Source organism: Lynx rufus, unplaced genomic scaffold, assembly GCF_022079265.1.
Source record: "Lynx rufus isolate CCGP_SWC_20201006 ecotype Redwood Valley unplaced genomic scaffold, mLynRuf1.p SCAF_13, whole genome shotgun sequence".
Lineage (NCBI taxonomy): Eukaryota > Metazoa > Chordata > Mammalia > Carnivora > Felidae > Lynx > Lynx rufus.
In genome coordinates, this window is record NW_025814827.1 from 39,536,210 (window position 1) to 39,556,063 (window position 19,854).

Here is a 19,854-nt window from a genome sequence, read left to right on the forward strand (position 1 = left end):
ATGCCGCTTCTGCAGCTGTCGCCTCCCGAAGACTTCGCTCGCCCCGCGCACTCAACTCTCCCATGACAGGTCTTCTTTGTGTATTTAACTACCTATGCGCTAAGATTTGAGCCATCAGTTCCTCAAATACGGGCCAGTTTCCAGAGCCGAAGTAACCTCTAAAGGCCCTGCTTCAGGGGTACCCAGATCAGTGTTTGTACACCCTAACTCAGGCTGCCTCACTTCGGGTCCCGTAGAATCGGTTTCTCCGTTACAGGGCCTTCAGCCTCCGCCAAGTTCTGAAAAAAAATGAGAATGGGGTGTCTATTACATTTCCCCGAATGTATTGTCTCAGTCGCAGGCCAGATATATTAAAATGAGCTTGAAACAATACTTTCCTCCAAAAATACGGCTATGGAGGAGCAAGTGGAACTCACCTTTTTTTCTCTATCTCTTTTCATATTTCTTAGTTGTGCCCACCACGCCCTTCCGCGTCTCACTAGACAGGCAGCTCCTGGCCACTCTCTGAGGTCCTGATTTTGAAATGAGAAACGGGCCAATCAGAGCGCGGAGCGCTGTTTGGCGCTGCCATTTGAGCCTGGGCTGGAAGTGAAGGTGGAAAGATTGCGGCTCCGGAGCTGCAGAGGCGGTGAGGGCGGAGGCATGAGGAGAGTTGCGTGGCTTCAGTGAGCAGACCGGGATGTGCCTGCCGGGGGCTGTAGGCAGGCTGATGGGGGAGGGAAAGAGCAGCCTGTGAAACGGGGTGACGGCGGCGACCAGCCCGGGCGGGGACCGGGACTGGAAGAGGCGCCTGAGCAGCCGGCTGGTCCGGCGGCTGGGCTGGGGTTGGGGACGGGGACTTGAGAGACGAACGTCCAGCTGAGCCTGCCAGCGCAGGAAGGCCGAGGAGAAGGGTCGTGTTTTGCCGTTGGGAAAGAGACGAGGGCGAAGAAAGGATTGGAGGAAGCTGGATCTTAGGAAGTGGCCGGAAGTGCTGAGAAGCTGGTAACAGGCGTCGGTACAAGGAACCGAAAGGATCAGGAAGAAAGAAGGGAGGTCTGTGTAAGTAGCCGAAAAGATCGAGTGACAAAAAAGAGGGCCGGTGTAAGTGAAGGAAAAGTGAGGTGTGGCTATATCAGAGGGAAGTAGGAGAAGACGGTCAGTGCAAGTGGGTTGAGGACCGAGGGAAAAGCCGTGGAAGTGGCTGGGGTCCGGGGCCGGAACAGTGCCAGACTTGGCCGGAAGGCAGCGGAGCGGAGCGCAAACCTGAGAGTGTTTGGAAATTGGAAGACTTGGTGGCGAACGAGGGTCAGAACTGAGATCCTGCCTCGGAGAGTGAGCGACGTGTCCGGGATGTGGGATCGGAGGCTGGTGAGGTTGGCCTTGTTGCAGCAGCTTCGGGCCGTCTATGGCATTAAGGTCAAGAGTGGCCGTGGGCAGTGCGATCGTAGGAGACATGAAACAGCGGCCACGGATACAGCGGTAGGTTCTGGGGAAAGAGGTTTGGGTTAAAAAAAAAAAAAAAAAAGCCCACCCTATCCATCACTTATTACAGGTCATGCTAAGATGTTCATTCTGTATGGATCCAAAGGATCCAAAAGAGAACGTGGCTAAGCGTGACTGATTGAATCCAGATGGTCAACTGCTGAAATTTAAAGAATGACATTGTTGATTCTTTACAGGGATTTTTAATCATTGAGAAAGTTGCAAGGTTTTTCAACCTCGCAACATTGACACTTGGAACTAGATAATTCATTCTTTGGGGTGGGAGGTGGGGGCTGTCCTGTGCATTATGGGATGTGTAGCAGCGTCTCTGGCCTTTACCCACTAGATACCAGTAGCATCTCCCAGTTTTGACAATTAAAAATGTCTCCAGATGTTGCCAATTTATTGTATTTTCCCAAGTAGATCTTAGGAAGGTAGACAAACAGTACCCACCCCACCCCGCGCCACCGTTTTAGAATTAAGATTTGGAAAGGGTCAAGGGGGATCAGTAAGTTTTCTAAATAAGTCAGTAGAGGAGGTGTGACAGAACATTAGAAATAGACTTCAGATAATCTCTCTATATTTACTAATTTGAAAAAAAATAAGCTTGCTGCTTTTTTTTTTGAGATACAAAGCTATTTTAAGTATTTAGAGATGAAAGCTAATAAGATTTGCACAGCTCTTAGTTTATAATTTCTGAAAAAAAAATAAGTACTTGGATAAGAAAGCTAGTAATAAAAATAATTTGTATACCTCTTAATAGCTTATAGATTCTGGAGACAGTAATTTTTGTTGTTTGCAGCTGGTGGCAACATATTTGTTTATATGTAAAAACTGGAGTGGTTTTTCTGGTTGTAAAACTGGTTTTCCAAGGTCTCAAATGTAGTTGGTTTTGAAAGTGTACGAAAGACTTTGTGTCAGAGTTTTTTTCACCCCTTAAGAAAATCAGTACCTACTTTTAGAGTCAGGTAGACCTGAGTTTGTTTGAATCCTGCTCTACCCCTACTAGATATGTGATCTTAGGCTGTTTGTTGAATTTTCCTAAGCTTCAGTTTCCTACTCTATAAAATGGGAATAATGATATCTCTCCTTGGGTCATTTAGGGGATTTAAAAATGGTAAGATCTGTAGATTGGACTAGCACAGTGCCTGTCACATGCCACATATTCAGTTAATGATGGTTGTTACGGCAGTCATTGGTCTAGATCCTAATGGGTAGTCAGGCTAGAAATTGTAATAAAAATATCCTAATAAATATTAAGGTCAAGAGTGGCCATGGGCAGTGAGACCGTAGGAAACATGAAGCAGCAGCCACAGGTATAGCGGTAAGTTCTGGGGAAAGAAATACAGAAGATCGTTGTGTTATAGGAATGGAAACAGGATAAGTAATATTTGAAAACTAGATTTCTTGTAGTTTTCTAAGCACATTCTGTTGACTTACTTAGAAAACTTACTGATCCCCCTTGACCCTTTCCAAATCTTAATTCTAAAACGGTGGCATGGGGTGGGTACTAAGTACATTGTAAGTACATTGTAAATATACTCCAATACACAAAGTTTAAAAAGCATCTTGTTAGTTTTATTTTATGAGCTTATAGCAATTACTGTGAGTCCATTATTGAGAATAATAGACTTGAGGAAAAAACCATGAATTCTGTGTATGTTAAGATATCTCTAGACTTATAATCAGCTTCAGCATCTGATTTTTGCATTTTGTTTGGTTGTCTGGTATCAAGACGATTCTGATTTACCCAAATAAGGGGTTTCCCACACTAACATTTTTTTTTAATAGCTCACCTTGAAATGGGAATTCTAACAGCAACACATATTCTGTGAATGCTTACTCAATCAATGTCAGACACGACCATAAATGTTTTACATCTTTTAATTCATTTAATTCTCTCTGTAACTCTGTGACTGAGGACCTGTGTGAAGGTGCTGAAGCATACAAAATTAATTTGATCAAGATCATTCAGCTAATAAGCAGAAGAGCCAACCTTTGAAACCTGGCAGTCCTGCCACTAGGAGCCTGCTCCCTTAAGCACTATCCTGTACTGCCTTCTGTATTCACCGGTTGAATGGAGCCAGATGCTTGAAAAGGACTGGCAAGATTTTGTTACTCTGTTGAAAAGCTGACAGAGCTGAATGATATTTGTCAACGTAAGGTTAAATAAGGTGCTCTTACCACATAAGTGCGTCGAGAGCATTCTTGGAGAGCAGATGTATCTAAGCTAAATGAATGTTTATGAGACTGGGTATACCCACTTATCCAATTCTGTATAGGCAGATATATACACGCGTGTATTTGTTTTTAAATCCAGGGCAAAACTACAACCTTCTTAATCAGTAACACGTTTTTAAGAAGTTTGAATGTATCCACAAAGATAGTGGCAGATTCTTTATTCACAAGTATGTAACATACAGATTTAGTCTTGGATCTTCAGTGTATTAAGTTTGAATATGAGTAATACATTTGAATGTGACTTTTCACAAATATTTTTCAAAGTAGTTAGATGTGAATTAAATGTTTGCAGAAGAATCCTTTTCTTGGTTACTTCAGAACATAGTTTGAATAGCACTTTTCCACAAAGTGTGGAAAAGAAGATCAGGTCTAAAAATAACCATTTCTGATGTAATTTTAGGAAGTACTCAATGAGTGACAAGAATTACCATTATCAATTTAACTTTTTGTTCATCTTATTATTTATAAGGTGACAGAAGGAAAGTATAAGGTCACTGTTTATAAGGTTACTGAAAGAACCTGTAGTATTTTTAGAAAATGTTAGTGTTTCAGCCAAATTTTGTTTTAAGCATTAACTGGATTGATTTTACATTATGGGATTGGAAACTGATGGAATGCATTACATTGCTTCAGTGCAATGACTTTCTGTATTTTTTTTTTAATTTTAATTCCAATACAGTTAACATGCAGTGTTACATTAGTTTCAGGTATACAGTGTAGTGATTGAACAATTCTATACATTATTCAGTGCTTATCATGATAAGTGTGCTCTTAATCCCCTTCACCTGTCTCACCCATCCCCTCACCCACAATGACTTTATCTTGACTATTTTTGTACTCCTAGCACCTAGCAATGTTTAGGGTATAGTAGTTACCTTTTACCAAATGTCCTCATAGTAATTGTTTTCATTGTCTTGATTGATGATTTCAATTTTTAAAGATTTTCTGAGGTTTTTAATTTGCTTAATATTTAAGAAAACTCATATTATGCCTAATATTTGTGTTAGAATAACTGAATTTGCCATTTTAGGGTAAAATATTTGGAGTACCTTTTAATGTATTGCCCCATTCTGTCGTACCAGAATATGGACATATTCCAAGGTAAGCTAAGTTTGAGATGAAGAAAAATTATTTCAAACTGGTGTTTGAGCGTTTAAAAAGAAATAGTTGATTGACTCTTACACATTTGTTTTGAACTAGCAAATGATTGAATTTCTCAACATTAACTAATGTAATGTCGAAATGTTTTTAAACTTTTACATATTTTAACTTTTTAATTTCTGTTCATTCCTAGGATTGAATTTAAGGTTCAGTAATAAATTAAATGTTTAAAAAGCAAGTTATTTTTGTTCTACTAAGAGTGTTTAGTTCTATACCAATTCTTGTGCTGCAATTCTGACTATATTCAGTAATACACTGAATTTCAAATTCAGTTACAATTTATATATTTTTTTTGTCTTAGAAATGTTGGATGAGAGTATTTTTTTTCTCCTATACAAGTTTTTAAATTTTGTTAGGTTTTCAAAATTGTGATTCCATTATAGTTAACATACAATATTATATTAGTTTCAGGTGAACAATATAGTGATTCAACAATTCTATACATTACTCAGTGCTCATAATGATAGTGTACTCTTTAATCCCTATTTCACCCATCCCCCTACCTACCTCCCCTCTAATAACCATCAGCTTGTTCTCTAGTTAAGAGCGTGTTTCTTGGTTTGTCTGTCTCGCTCTCTCTCTTTTTCTTTTGTGGATAAAAGAATATTTAAGATAACATTCAATAGTATCTGTGAATACAAATTATGTAACACTTGAGCTTTTCTATGTCACTTACTATTTATTTAAAAGTAACCTTTTAGACTAACAGCATCAGAAATTACTTGGGAAGTTTACATCTTAAATAGTTTAAAGACACATGTAAGGAAACTATCTTAGGTCTTACTAATTCATTTCCCCTCTATCCAAAGTAGGGTTTATTCTGGCTACTCTTGTTCAGTAACCTAGGTTTTTAACTGATGCATTGTACAAAAGCATTTATTGAATACTTTGCTGCTTTGGAACAGTTTTCCCTCATTCATCATATAAGTGTAGATCAACAATCTACACTTCACAATCTTTGTAAGGTGAGCACTTACTATTTTGCTTTTTAAATGACCTATGAAAGGTGTGCTTATGATTTTCTACCTTTAGAATTGCAAAATATATCCCCAGTAATGATGACTAAATCTTTTTTGTGATTTCTATGCCCGCTTTAAACAAACAAACTTTAAATTCTGTCAGGCGCCCCCTGGGACACTCAGCCATTGTGCACCAGTACAATGCTATCAGTTGCTTGCTGCTAACATCTATTCTTACTTGTTGGTATCACCTGTTAACTATTAAAGCCAACATCAATGGTTCAAATTTGTTCAGTATAAAGAAATTGAGCACACACTTCTAAGTATGAGAAGGATTGTAAGGACTAGGATATATTTGACTTTTTTTCTGAGAGGTAATGTTAGAGTGAGAAAAACATGTTGCCTTTTTTTGGGCCAGTGTAGTAGATGGTAAATATTTAAAGCTATGTATTCTCTGCAAGGTTACACATGAAGAGAGGATAAAGAAAAGAAGAAGGCCTTAGGGCCCTGGGTTATACTAGCATGAAGAGGTCTGGCAGAAAAAGAGGAGGCAGGAAAGGAGTTTGAGAAGAAGCACTTAGGGTGACAGCAGGAAAACCCGAAGTTATCATGAAAAAGAATATTTTCCAGAAAAGCAGGGAGTGGTCAAGTGTATGAGATGCTGGCAGGACAAACAAGATGAAGACAATTGACCATGGGTTGGTGACCTTGTTGAGAGCTGTTTTGTTGGAGTAATGGGGGTGAGAGTTCATTGGAGAGGGTTGAGAGAGACTGGGATATGAAGTGGGGGCAGTGAAAAAGACACACCCTGTGCTGTGAGCAGAAGCAGAGAAATGGAGTAGGATTGAGAAGGATGTAGAATTAAGCAGCTTATTGAAGTTGTCCTGGATAAAAAGATGGACCATAAACCACTTAGGAAGCAAAAAAGACAACTAGAGGTAACCTTTTTATCGCAAAGATTGAAGGGATTTCTGACACCAAAGCTTCTAAAGACAGTGCTTAGTCTGCTCATGTACTTTGGTAGGAGAATAGGATTTAGTTAGATGTGTATCTGGCCACCTGAAAACAGTTCTTTCTTTCAGTTTTCTTGTTGATGCTTGCACATCTTTAGAAGAGCATATTCACACAGAAGGGCTTTTTAGGAAATCAGGATCTGTTGTTCGTCTGAGAGCCCTAAAGGTAAGCATATTATTGAACTATTATTTTTCATTTGTGCCACTTTTTGATTTGGTTTTTAGAATTTAAATATTTAGAACTATTGCATGAATTACTAATAGAAATTGAATTTGCAAATAGCCTTTTTCATGGCAGAAGAACCTTTTTTTCTAAAAGGAATTGTGCAGCATTTATATAATGCTTTAAGTGTTATTGAGATATAATTGACAAATATTTAACGTATACAACTTAATGCTATATGTATATACTGTGAAATGATTGCCACGATCTATTTATATAATGGTTTAAAAGTTCAGAGTATGTTCAAATTCATGGTCCTTTATTGCTATAAACTATATGAAAGGAAATGTTTTTTTTTTTTTAATTTTAGCTTTCTAAAATGGCATGTTGTATAGTAAAACAAGTGTTAAGAGAAATTTATTTTTTTAATATACATATTTAATGTTTATTTTTTTGCGGGGGCGGGGGGGGAGACAGGATCCAAAGCAGGCTCTGTGTGACAGCAGAGAGCCCAATGTGGGGCTCGAACCCATGAACCATGAAGTCATGACTTTAGGTGAAGTCGGACATTTAACCGACTGAGCCACCCAGGTGCCCCAAGAGAAATTTATTAAAGAAAACTCTCTAGAGTATAAGAAAGGATATTTTTATTTGCAGTAAACTCTTAAGCCCTCAAATACTCAAGATTATTTTATTTATTGCAGAATAAACTGGATCATGGTGAAAGTTGCCTGGCTTCTGCACCACCTTGTGATGTTGCAGGACTTCTTAAGCAGTTTTTCAGGGAATTGCCGGAGCCCATTCTTCCAGTTGATTTGCATGAAGCACTTTTCAAAGCTCAACAGTTAGGAACAGAGGAGAAGAATAAAGCTACATTACTGCTCTCCTGTCTCATGACTGACCACACAACCGATGTATTAAGATACTTCTTTAACTTTCTCAAGAGTGTTTCCCTTAGGTAAGTAATAAGTCTTAGGAAATGACAGTTTGTTAATCAGCTTGATTTACCCTTATAGATAATAAGTTAAAATTACATTTGGAATGGAAATTTTTCTTAAAAAATTATTCCTTACTATAAGAAGTATATCCTGTATAATATAAGAACCAATATACTGAATGATTTAGTATTTTCTCACTGACTTAACATCATCATTATGAATGGCTTATTGGTGTCAGTAGGATTCTTTGTCCACTGAATAGCTTCAGATGACTGTGTTTAAAAAAATTTTTTTTTCTTTTCTTCTCAAATTTGTCCCCCCTCTCAGCTGTCAGTGAGCCTCCTTGTTCTGGACATGCTTGTAGCCTTCTAATACAGTTTTTCTGTGTGTGGGTTTGAAAACCAAATATACATGTTCAATTTGCATGGAAACCCAAAGTGTGGACTCCATGGTTAGCATGGTTTTTATGATATATATTTAAGCACACAGGAGCTATTTTTGGTTATGTCTTATTTCAAGCCAGTCATATAGATGGGTAGACAAAGGGTAACTATTTTGACTTGTGTTTGACTGATAAAGTAAGAAGTCTTCAAAGTGTGCCCGATATATCATTTTAACTCCCTGTCTCTGGGTCAATCTAAGAAAAACCTTGTTTCATTTAAGGTCTAGTGAGAATAAGATGGATAGCAGCAATCTCGCAGTAATATTTGCACCAAACCTTCTTCAGACAAGTGAAGGACATGAGAAGATGTCTGCTAACACAGAAAAAAAGCTCCGAATACAGGCTGCAGTGGTACAGACCCTTATTGACCATGCATCAGATATTGGTAAGATGTAGTTGCTTTATTAAGTAACAGGAGTTGTTTGAGGGAGATCCCATATTCCTCCAAGTGAACTGTGAAGACAGCTGTTAGAAAGTTGATGTATACTATCTGAACATTTTGAGTGAAAGTGGAGGAAAAAATTTTAACTCTGAACGTTTTTGTTTAGGGCATGTTCCAGATTTTATCCAGGAAAAGATACCGGCCATGTTGGGTATTGATGGTCTCTGTGCTACTCCATCATTAGAAGGTTTTGAAGAAGGTGAATGGGAAACTCCTGGTGACTATAAGAGAAAGCCAAGACAAAGTGTAGGAGGTAAGGGGTAGTGGCAGTCCTGTTTTGTGCAGGTATAGCAATATGCTTTTATCTAAAATGTGTTTAAATATAATAAAGATTAAGCTGTGGTGTATATCTTTTGGGGGCTTACAGTATAGTTGGGAAGACATGACACATGCATGTGAAAAGCAAAAATGACAATACAATTTAGTATTGAATGCTAAACCTTTACACAAACGTGAGAGGTGTTCAAAGGAAAAAGTTCCCTGGAGTCAAGGACTCCAAAGAAGAAGTCAAACTGAACGTTCTTGAAAAACGCGTAGAGACTAGGGGAATTGGGTAGAGGGTCAGAATATTTGTATCCTATTGTAGATAAGAAGGATGCTATGAAGAAAGATTTGTGTAGGGAAGTAATCTATCTGTGTCGGTGAACAGACTCACATGACTTGAGTGAGGGGTTCATTGTAAGCTGACATAAACTTAGATGCTGGAAAACCACAAATATTAATATGAATTATTGGTGACAGGTAAATGTTGAATTATAATTGATTATATATGTGCTTTGCATTTCAGATTTTGTTAGTGGAGCATTAAATAAACTTAAATCTAACAGAACACCCTCTATTACGCCTCAACAGGAAAGAAGTGGTAGGTATTATATATTTTTTGTTTAAGTGAAAATTTCTGTATATTATTTAAAAAGTAATCATAACCTAACTTATTTTGGTTTAATTAAATCCAAGTATTATTTCCAGTGGAAATACTGTACTTTAATACTAAGGTGTGACATTACTAATTACGTTGGATATAATGAACCCAAAATTGTAGTTAAGAATTTCTTTTAGTATCTAGTTATATCTTTAGTCTTCTAAATGATGCTTTTCTGTTGAATGTAAGTTGGATGCTATTGAATATGTGAAAATAGCTCCAATCTCATTTTTGTTTAGAACCAGAAGTTTATTATTTTATCTTCCAATTTTTTTTATCTTGGTTTGCTTGTGGCTGAAACTATTCGGCCCAATAACACAATAATAGACCATATGATCACTTGTTTTGTTTTTCAGATTGAAGAAAAGACTGAAGAAATTTAGTGGTTAATACTAATTTATGATGAAAAGCAGAACTAATAAGTAGATCAGTTTGTTTGAACTCCTTGATTATGATTTTTTTTTCTTTTTTCTTTTTTTTTTTTTTAACGTTTATTTATTTTTGAGACAGAGAGAGACAGAGCATGAACAGGGGAGGGTCAGAGAGAGGGAGACACAGAATTGGAAACAGGCTCCAGGCTCCGAGCTGTCAGCACAGAGCCCCACGCGGGGCTCGAACTCACAGACCGTGAGATCGTGACCTGAGCCGAAGTCGGCCGCTCAACCGACTGAGCCACCCAGGCGCCCCACCTTGATTATGATTTTATTCCATATGTTAATATTCTTTAATGTGGATTATATACGTCTTTCAGTCCGTTTGGTTTAAGTTACTATTGTTTGTTAATCTTGCCTATTTGTGACTTTCCTCTTTTCATTTTAAGTAATTGGATGGTGTTAATTTAGTTATAACATATATTTGATAATGTAAACATATTCCCTCATTCCTTGGTTAGCTCTAAGTAATGGCTTTATAAGAAGAAATTATTAGAAGCTTTTGTATTTTATCAACTCTGTGGGAGAAACAACAAATCATTGTTTTTTTTGTTTTTGTTTTTTCAGCTCAGCTACCCATATCACCCATGAATCTTACACCAAATGCTAAGCGTAAACTACCAATAGAGTCTTCTCATGGTTTCTCAAGTAAGAAAAGGAAGTCCATCAAGCACAATTTTAACTTGGAGTTGTTGCCAACTAATCTCTTCAACAATTCTACACCAGCATCAGGTAGCAAATAGAATTTGTATAATTGGGTTGTAAATGTTAACATGAATGCCTATTCTGGGCAAAGTGCTATTTCGTATTAATGCCACCCCGTTTAGGAGCTTTGGCTTTATTCTGTTTATCAAATCTCTGAATTTTTATAAATAAAGTCTCTAACTTCTAAAATAGACACTGGTTCAGTATTATTATGTGTATGTGTATATGTTTTATGACCATGCTGTTTGAAAGTTAGGATAAATAACTCAGAGTGAGAGTTTGGGCTTCTGTGTATAGCACTGGTGCTCAGATACTAGGTGACGGGACATCCTGAATTCCACTTTAGTTACTTCTTGATCTATTGCTAGGGCTGTGTTGCTATCTTCTGTTGAGATTGCCAGTTTGATTTTCTCTAAAGGCAGAGTGGTGGGGTATTGGAGGAACCATTATGGTTGCTGTTGAAGGGCGGTGGGGGGGGGGATTTTTTAGTTTTATACTCAAGTAGCTTTTATAAAAGCTTTAAAAACTTTGTTTATGCTGTTCCTTGTGGCATGGTTTCCAGATGGTTTACTGACCTGCCATTTGCTTCCAAATGACCTCTGAGTTTCTAATGTGGCCAACCAGAGCCTCCAGAGAACAACTGAGTTTTGCTAATTTGAGTATCAGATCTTTGTTAGTGTGATCTTAGATTGAGTTGGCTCCTTCAAGTTGGCTCATAGTCAGTCTTACAAGTTAACCTTATGATCAGCCCAGAAAGAAATGAAATTCTAACTAAGCCCAGAGTCTTCCATCTCAGATTTGTCTCACATTTTGTCAAAATGTGAGTGATCTCTGATTCTTTCAGGTTTTCAGTTTCAGTTAATGTTGAGAATTTTACTTTGACTTTGTTAGCTAAGTGATGAGATCTTCTTCCCAGAAACTTTTTGTTTACGTTATCCAAAAAGTTCAGATTTTCCTTGTTTGTTTTATTAGAAAGTTGAACAGAATAGCAACTTGTTTTTTATGGTCCTTCACAGGTTCTCTGTGGGTTTAAATATAATGATAAGAACTCTAAGGCTCTGTCTGTATTTCTTTGAGTATTCAGAAGTTAGAGACTTAAGTTCTTTTAAACTAACTTACTGTTTTCTTAATTAAGGTTTTTTCCACTTTGGAGTAACTGTTCCCAAATGGCCAATGTGAGCTGTAATTCTGCCTGCCTCTGCTTATAAGCATTATAACATCTGCCCCAAGAAATGAACCTTTTGATTCCTTCTCTCCAAGCTCCCCAAACATAGTTTAAACCTGCTTGTGTTACTGGAAATTCAGTACGAGCCTGCTTAATCAGTGATTTTTTTCATGGACGCGAGACACAAAAAGAACTTCCATGCTCTTCTGCCATCTTGGCTCCTCCCTTCAATGACTTTTTTTTAATAAAAAAATTAGTAAGTTCAATAACCTGTTATTTTAACACCATTTTTCTTTGACCACACTTTCTCAGCCACAATTCAATAAATTCTGTCTGTAAAATTGAAAATAGATTGGCTTCTAATTTTGGATAATAACAGCTATGATGCTTTTTTTAATGTATAAAGGCAGCTATATTAATCTATAATCCATGAATTACCTATTTATAATTTTTTTCTTATATGTGTGATGACTTTGCATTATTCCCTATATTCTGGCTGTGCTTCCTTGTGACCACTGATACATTTTCAAGATTAGACTACAGCTCTAGAATAAACTACCTATGTCACACTGGCTACATTACATTGGCCTCCAAAATTTTTGTCAGCCAAATGCACCCAAAAGTCTCTGTGATGGTTGTATTATTTTCCTTCTGTTTTTTGCAAATAAAAAAAAAACATGCTGTCTCTGTTTGGGGACCTGTGTGAATTTTTCATCAATACAGGTGAGGAGTTCAGAGGGTTCATGTTTATTGAGTATATCCTGGACTTGATTCAAATATAATTCAAATGTATATAGAGCCTTGGTTCATAACTTTTTTCCCTTAATTTTTTATTATAGTTTCATGGTATAGTGTTAAATAACTTAATCAGAATGAGCTGTTGTAACCACTTATTGTTAGCATGGAACTCGTAGGCATGTTTTATAACTGGTTTTTGTTTGCCAGAAATATTGAACAGAGGCAGGTGGACAGCAGTTGGCTAGCCAGGTACATACTAGATACTCGGACTCTAAATTGTTTTCAGTAGCTCATTTTTGGTAATAGCAATAATTAACATTGTGTAACATAGGTACTGTGCTAGACATTTCATATATAAATATATAACAGTAGTTTTTATATTTACTGTAGAAGTCCATTTTCAGAGCTATTTAGTAAGTGGTGGGACAAACTCAAGTCTGCCTGTCTGGAAAGCTTGCTCTTTCTCTAGTCTGCAATAGTGCTCACACCTCCCTTGTATTCTTAAATGAGTTTAAAATAAAACTCTGATATAAAAGTCATGTTTCATCTGACCCTTAATTGCCAACAAAAAATTAAAAGTAAGAAATTGATACTATTTTTTTTTTTTTGAGTTGAGTTGAGTTTATTTGGCTTCTGAAGTTTCTTACCAGAAATTATGTGATTTTGTTGTTGCTTAGGGTTGGATATTAAGACTTTAAACCTAATTGCTACTAATATTTTACACTTGGAAAAGAAAGTATGTGTGGTGTATTATATGTGGTTATTTTTATAGTTCACATTGATACAAGCCCCGAAGGGTCAGCTCAGAGTTCATTCTCTCCTGTAGCCATCAGTGGAAACGATTCGATCAGTACAAGTGTGCTAAGGCGAAGTAAGAGGATTGCAAGTAAAAAAATTTGCAGGTAATACATCCAGGACATTTTGTTTCCATGGATAAACATTTGGTGTATATAGTAAATAAAATGCTTTGTTTGTCTTTCTGCTGAGAAACATATTTGAATCATAATTTTCAAAAATTCTCGCTGCCTTTATTGTCTTATTAATCAGTGCCCTTTGTATATACTCCAGACAAAGAGTCTTAATTTGAGTCCACTTGCTTGCTTAAAATCCTATTGTATGTTGATGTGTGTAATTTTTTTAATTTCCTGCTAATTTAAAGGTAGTCTGTTCTAATGATTCTGGTTTATAAGTGACTAAATAACTCTTGAGATAAATAGGAGAGGCCTCTTTATACACAAATATAATGTGTTCCTATACTGTATTTCTTTTTTTTTTTTAAACGTTTGTTTATTTTTGATCAAGCACCAGTGGGGGTGGGGGGAGAGAGAGGTCAGAGGGTCCGAAGCAGGCTCTGGGCTGACAGCAGTGAGCCCAGTGTGGGACTTGAACTCAGGGACCGTGAGATTATGACCTGACCCAAAGTCAGACACTCAACGGAGTGAGCCACCGAGATGCCCCCATACATGGTATCTCAAAGCTTAACTGATTTTAGAAAATTATTAACTGTTTAATTGCTGGCAATATAATTTGCTCTGGACTTGAAAATTTCATTTTGTGAGAATGCCTCCAGTTTTTATGCTGACATTTTTTAATGCCATTCTATTTTAGGGTGGAATCGGGAAAAGCAGGCTGCTTCTCTCCTAAGATCAGTCGTAAAGAAAAGGTCCGAAGATCTCTTCGTTTGAAATTTAGTCTGGGGAAAAGTAGCAAAGACCCAGTAAGTGTCTTTCACCATTTCATTGATGTTCATATTAGCATAAAGTGTAGATGTGGTGGTGAAAGACCCTCTACCCTGCCTCTCCAGCCACAGTTGCCTTCTCTACTCCCCTTTTATACCAGACTCTTACATGTGAATCAATACTGATTGTTTCCTCCTTTTCTGTTCTGCTTAAACTGATTCATTCCAGTGAGGCTTTTATCCCCAATACTCCATGCAACTGTTCTGAAGGTCATCCATGAATTCAGTGGTGCTCAAACCAGTGATCAGTCCTTGTTAGTCTTCACCTGGCTAGTTACTTGCTCCTCTTTTGCATACTTCCCTTCCTTGCTTCAGGGACACTTTACTCAGTGATTTTCTTCCTTCTTCATGGGTTACTTTTCTAATTCCTTTACATTAGAGTGTCCAAAGCTTTGTCCTTGGACTTCTCTTTTTCTACTCAAAGTGTTCATTAGCTTTAAATGTCCTATATTTGCTTAAGACTTCCAAATGTATATCTCCAGACCAAAATGCTTTCCTGAACAACTTGACTGTTTAGCACCTGCCTACTTGACTTCTCTGCTTGGATGTCCATCCAGTAGACAACTCACCTGTAACCTGTCCCAGATAGAGCTCTCAAGATGCATTTCTTCACTGTTGCTCTTTCTCCAGTCCTCCCCCTCTCCACCAACCACACTCTTACCTGTAGTCTTCACCATCTCACATATGGCGACTCATCTGGCCACTTCGGCCAAAAACCACGTAGGCATTCTTGACTCCTCACATCCTGTGTAAACCAGTAGGGCATCTTGTGTATCTTCTGCTTTCAGAGTATATCAAGACCGACCAATTCTCACTGGCACTACATTTCCACCATTCTCTAAATTCTGTCATCTCCAGCTTGGATCACTGCAATAAGGCCCTACTAGTAGGTCTGCCTGCTTCTACCTTGCTGCAATACTAGAGCCAAAATTATTCTTTTAAAACCCAAGTGAAGTCCTGTCACTCCTCTGCTCAGAATCCTCCAATGACTCCTCATTTCACTCTGAAAAAAAGGTAAAATTCTTATGTTTACAAGTGCCTCTCCACGGGACTGGATCCAGCCTGCCTCTCTGAGCCCTCCTGACTTCAGCCTTGGAGACTGTCCTGGCCTTTCTTCTCTGTGGAATGTTCTTCTCCCTTTTATCCTCGTGGCTCTTACCCTCTCACATTTTTCTTTACTCACCAGTCATCTTCCAATCACTCCTGTTTAAAATGACAGCCCCACCTTTCGTCACTCCAGAGCCTTCTTACCCTGCTTTACTTTTTGCCATAGCACTTCTCACCTTGTGTATTGCGTAATATACAAAATAATTTACGGTTTTTCTTGTCCTGATCAAAATCACCCCATCTAAAATGTTAATTCTGGGGGCGCCTGGGTGGCGCAGTCGGTTAAGCGTCCGATTTCAGCCAGGTCACGATCTTGCGGTCCGTGAGTTCGAGCCCCGCGTCGGGCTCTGGGCTGCTGGCTCAGAGCCTGGAGCCTGTTTCCGATTCTGTGTCTCCCTCTCTCTCTGCCCCTCCCCCGTTCATGCTCTGTCTCTCTCTGTCCCAAAAATAAATAAATGTTGAAAAAAAAAAATTTTTTTTAAAAAATAAAATGTTAATTCTGTGAGATGAAGATTTTGGTCTGTTTGTTTTGTTCACTCACTGTTGTGAACATGCCCTGGCTCAGAGTCCTCACAAAAGAAAGAAATTTTTTAGTTCATGAATATGTGAGGCTGTTTTTATTTTAGATCATAAAATATCAACTAAGAGCCAAGTCAAAAGCTTACAGTTTTCATCAACATGCATGCAAGTAAATTTGTGTTAGCTACAAATTGTTTTTCAATTTTTTATATATTTTTCAATCAGCTGTAGAGGATTTTGATAAATACAAAAAATTTACTTGGTCTTAATATTCTGAATTAACTAGGTTTATTTCTTAACTAAAACATTTTCAATTTTCTTTTCTTCACAGAATGGGTGTCCTGGTGTCGATAGATACGAAAATGTCGGTCGACGACTTGCAAATCAACAAAGTTTAAAAAATAGGATTGAATCTGTAAAAACAGGTCTCCTTTTTAGCCCAGATATTGATGAAAGATTAACAAAGAAAGGTACATTTACATGGTATTGTTAGTTTTATGCAAAAAAACCTACTTTCATTGTTTTTCTGAAAAATTTGTTCCAGCTTGAGATGTAATTGACATATAACCTTCAATTATTTTTATGGTAAAATATATTAAGTAATTTACTCTTCTAGAAATTGAAAATTCATGTTTGAAAAGTAAAAATGTTTGAATTGGGATTGTATGTTTGTATGAACAATTGGAGGATGCTTATAAATACAAAAAGTTTGACGTTTTTATACTAAAAATTATTCTTTTAACACAAATCCTTAACTTAGTGAAATTAAATGCTTAATACCTTTATATGCCATGTGTTTGAATAATACTTGAAATATGTTTCAAATATAAATGATTAAAAAGACTGAACTGCTTTATTTTAGGTTCAAAAAAGATCAGTAAGTCTGAGGAGAACTTATTAACCCCAGAACGTCTAGATGGAACAAGTTACCGGATGTCTTGGACAGGACCTACTAATTCCGGTTTTCAAGAAATGGTGACAAATGAAGTTTCTCCAATCAAGGGAAATCTTGAGGTGGAAAGCTCTTCTTCGGAGCCTGATACTTCAGTTGAAAAGTTACCTGTTAGTTCATATGAACGCACCCTTTCTAATGTGCAGGATAAGCATAACAACAGTGTAACTGGAAGCTCTCTTAGTGGGGATGAAAATCACTTGACCACAGAGACTCTGGTGAAAATTCAGAAAGCATTTTCCAAATCTGGAAGTAATCTTCATGTATTGATAAATCACAGCCAGTCATCAGTAACTAATGTGGGGAAAGTAAAACTAAATGAAACATCTTCTATAGAATACAGTCCAGAGAAAAATCTGTTTGAGACTAATGATTTGACTGTGATAGAATCAAATGAACATCAAACTGGTAAAGAAGAACATAGTTTTCCAGAACAAGACATCTCACTCCATCAAACTCAAAATTTGGATAGAGAAGCAACTGTAAAATGTTATTCAACTCATGTGAAGATTGAACATGAAGAAAGCATTTGTTCAAATATACCTAAAGACTATTCAGTTAAGCAAGAGTTGCCTAGTGATGAACACGTAAAGGAACAGCAGTCTCTGGGGGATAAAGTAAATCCTGAATTAAGGGAGAGCGAGAATATGATCGAAGAGAACTTGGCGAAGCATGCAGCTAGCACTTCTTCCTCAGAGCCCATCACGTGTAACATAACAAACTTGTCCAAATGCAGGCCTGTGAGAATTGTTAAGCAGCAGTCGCTGGTGGAAACCTGCAGCGCTACGGTTTCTGAAAGCTTACAAATGACAGAGCGTGGTAATGTGTCAGACCACATACAGTGGTTTAACAAGCTTTCTTTAAATGAACCAAATAGAACAAAGGCAAAGTCACCTCTTAAGTTTCAGCGTACACCTGTTCGTCAGTCTGTCAGAAGGATTAACTCCTTGTTGGAGTATAGCAGACAACCTGTACGGCACAAATTGGCGAGTCTTGGTGATGCTGCTTCTCCTCTGGTGAAGTCAGTGAGCTGTGACAGTGCTCTTTCCTCTGGTATGGAAAGTACATCAAAAGATTCCTTGATTTCATATACCAAATCAGGTCCTAAAGAACAGAAGTTTACGGGGTGTGGACAGTCCAATGTTGATACAGTTTTGAAATCAAGCATGGAGTTAACTTCTCAATCTTTCTCAAAGACCAAGAGGCCCCCAGACTCCACGAATGCTTCTCTTGGGTCTACCAGAGTTTGTAAACAGGAAGTGGTGTCCAGAGGCCAAATTAAGGTTCCCTTGGATGACCTGACAAATCATGACATATTAAAATCTGTTGTAAATAATAATGCGGGCTTTTCTCCTGGGATAAATATCAGAGTCCTTAGGAAACCATCAGAAAAAGAAAGGGTCTGGTATAAAGGTTCTCCAAAAAATCCCATCGGAAAAGCTCAGTTACTACCAACGAGTAAACCTGTAGACTTGTAATTGGTAGATGTTAATACTTGTTAATGTAAATAAAATTAGCTGTTGGTGATAGGGCTTGCAGGATAATCTGCATGTTGGTTTGTTAGCTCAGGAAGGTTAAGTGATAGATTTTAATTTCAGTGCACAAGCAACTTGAATTCTTACGCTTGTATAAATGACTTGTTTTTCTTAATTATGGCAGTATTTAAATTTTGTAATTGTATTGTGATCTCTTCAAGCAGAGGTTACATTTTACCTTTTGAAAGAAGTTGTTGGCTGGGTTTATGAGAAATTAATTCTTGAAAATTGTATGAATTTTATTTTTAAGTGTGATAGGAAGAGTGAACGAGTTGTGACTATTTCCTGTTATTCCTCCTGAGTCAGAGAAGGTTTCTACAAGAAATTTCTAACCCGTAAAGGGAAGAGATAAGCCCTACAGATCTTATTTCTTGAATTACGTTGATATTTATGGTTTATGCCAGAATCCCTAGAAATTAACTTGCTTCAATAGCAACTTAATCTTTTATTCCAATTTGGGGCAGAATAATTGGGTTTATATGGTCTGTAGATGTGTACAGCCGGTTCCCTTGCACAAAGAATAATGGCTAAAGCAGAATAAGGACTCAAGTGTGCTCTTAGAGAATGATGCTGCAGAAATATTCGATGACTTTTGAGCCATACTATGTTTTATAGTTAATTTGCACAAACATATTTGTAGCTGTTTTGTCCAATATAGGATTTAAAATTATTTAAGGAGGAATAATTAAGCTTGGAAATTTTTAATCAAAGTGATTTCTTACATTCACATACTTGATTTTATAATTTAAAATAGGTGATGTGCCTCTGTACATTTAACTTGGATTCTTAACTTTTGATTCTTATAAAAGCCTATGATGGTTTTGTCTGGTGTGTAAATGTTATTTATTTAGCATAGACATTAAAGGTAACCTTCTGGAAAATGACTTGTCTGAATCTCTAATGAAATTCAAAATACCTTTTAGAATTTGACCCAAATTGTTGAGCAAATCTATCTAAATTTGTATTTTAAGTTATTAGAAGTTAATAATCTTTAAGGAAAGAATAATAGCAACAATGGTGGATATTCTCTAGGTTTTAGAGGAAGGAATATTGCAGGAAGGAATATTGCACTGAAGATAGTTTTACAGGTCAGTTTTTAGAATGTCACATTCAGACGGTGGAGCAGAATAGAACAGCATTACAAATCTACTCAGAGCAGCCAGAGTCATCAGATGTCTGCTTGACCACGTTCTACTTGATAGCAGTACACCTGTTTTAT

General features: G+C 37.3%; 1 protein-coding gene across 1 annotated transcript; it reads left to right on the forward strand.

Moving 5' to 3' along the window:
• Positions 1-585: 585 nt before the first annotated feature.
• Positions 586-19,516, forward strand: ARHGAP11A (Rho GTPase activating protein 11A). The gene is made up of 12 exons (XM_047075349.1): positions 586-1,461; positions 4,736-4,806; positions 6,908-7,004; positions 7,706-7,959; positions 8,603-8,766; positions 8,930-9,076; positions 9,611-9,685; positions 10,744-10,908; positions 13,557-13,686; positions 14,393-14,501; positions 16,480-16,618; positions 17,011-19,516. Exons 1-12 carry the CDS (start codon positions 1,333-1,335, stop codon positions 18,576-18,578), a joined length of 3,048 nt encoding a protein of 1,015 aa, XP_046931305.1. The 5' UTR covers positions 586-1,332; the 3' UTR covers positions 18,579-19,516.
• The last annotated feature ends 338 nt before the right edge of the window (positions 19,517-19,854 follow it).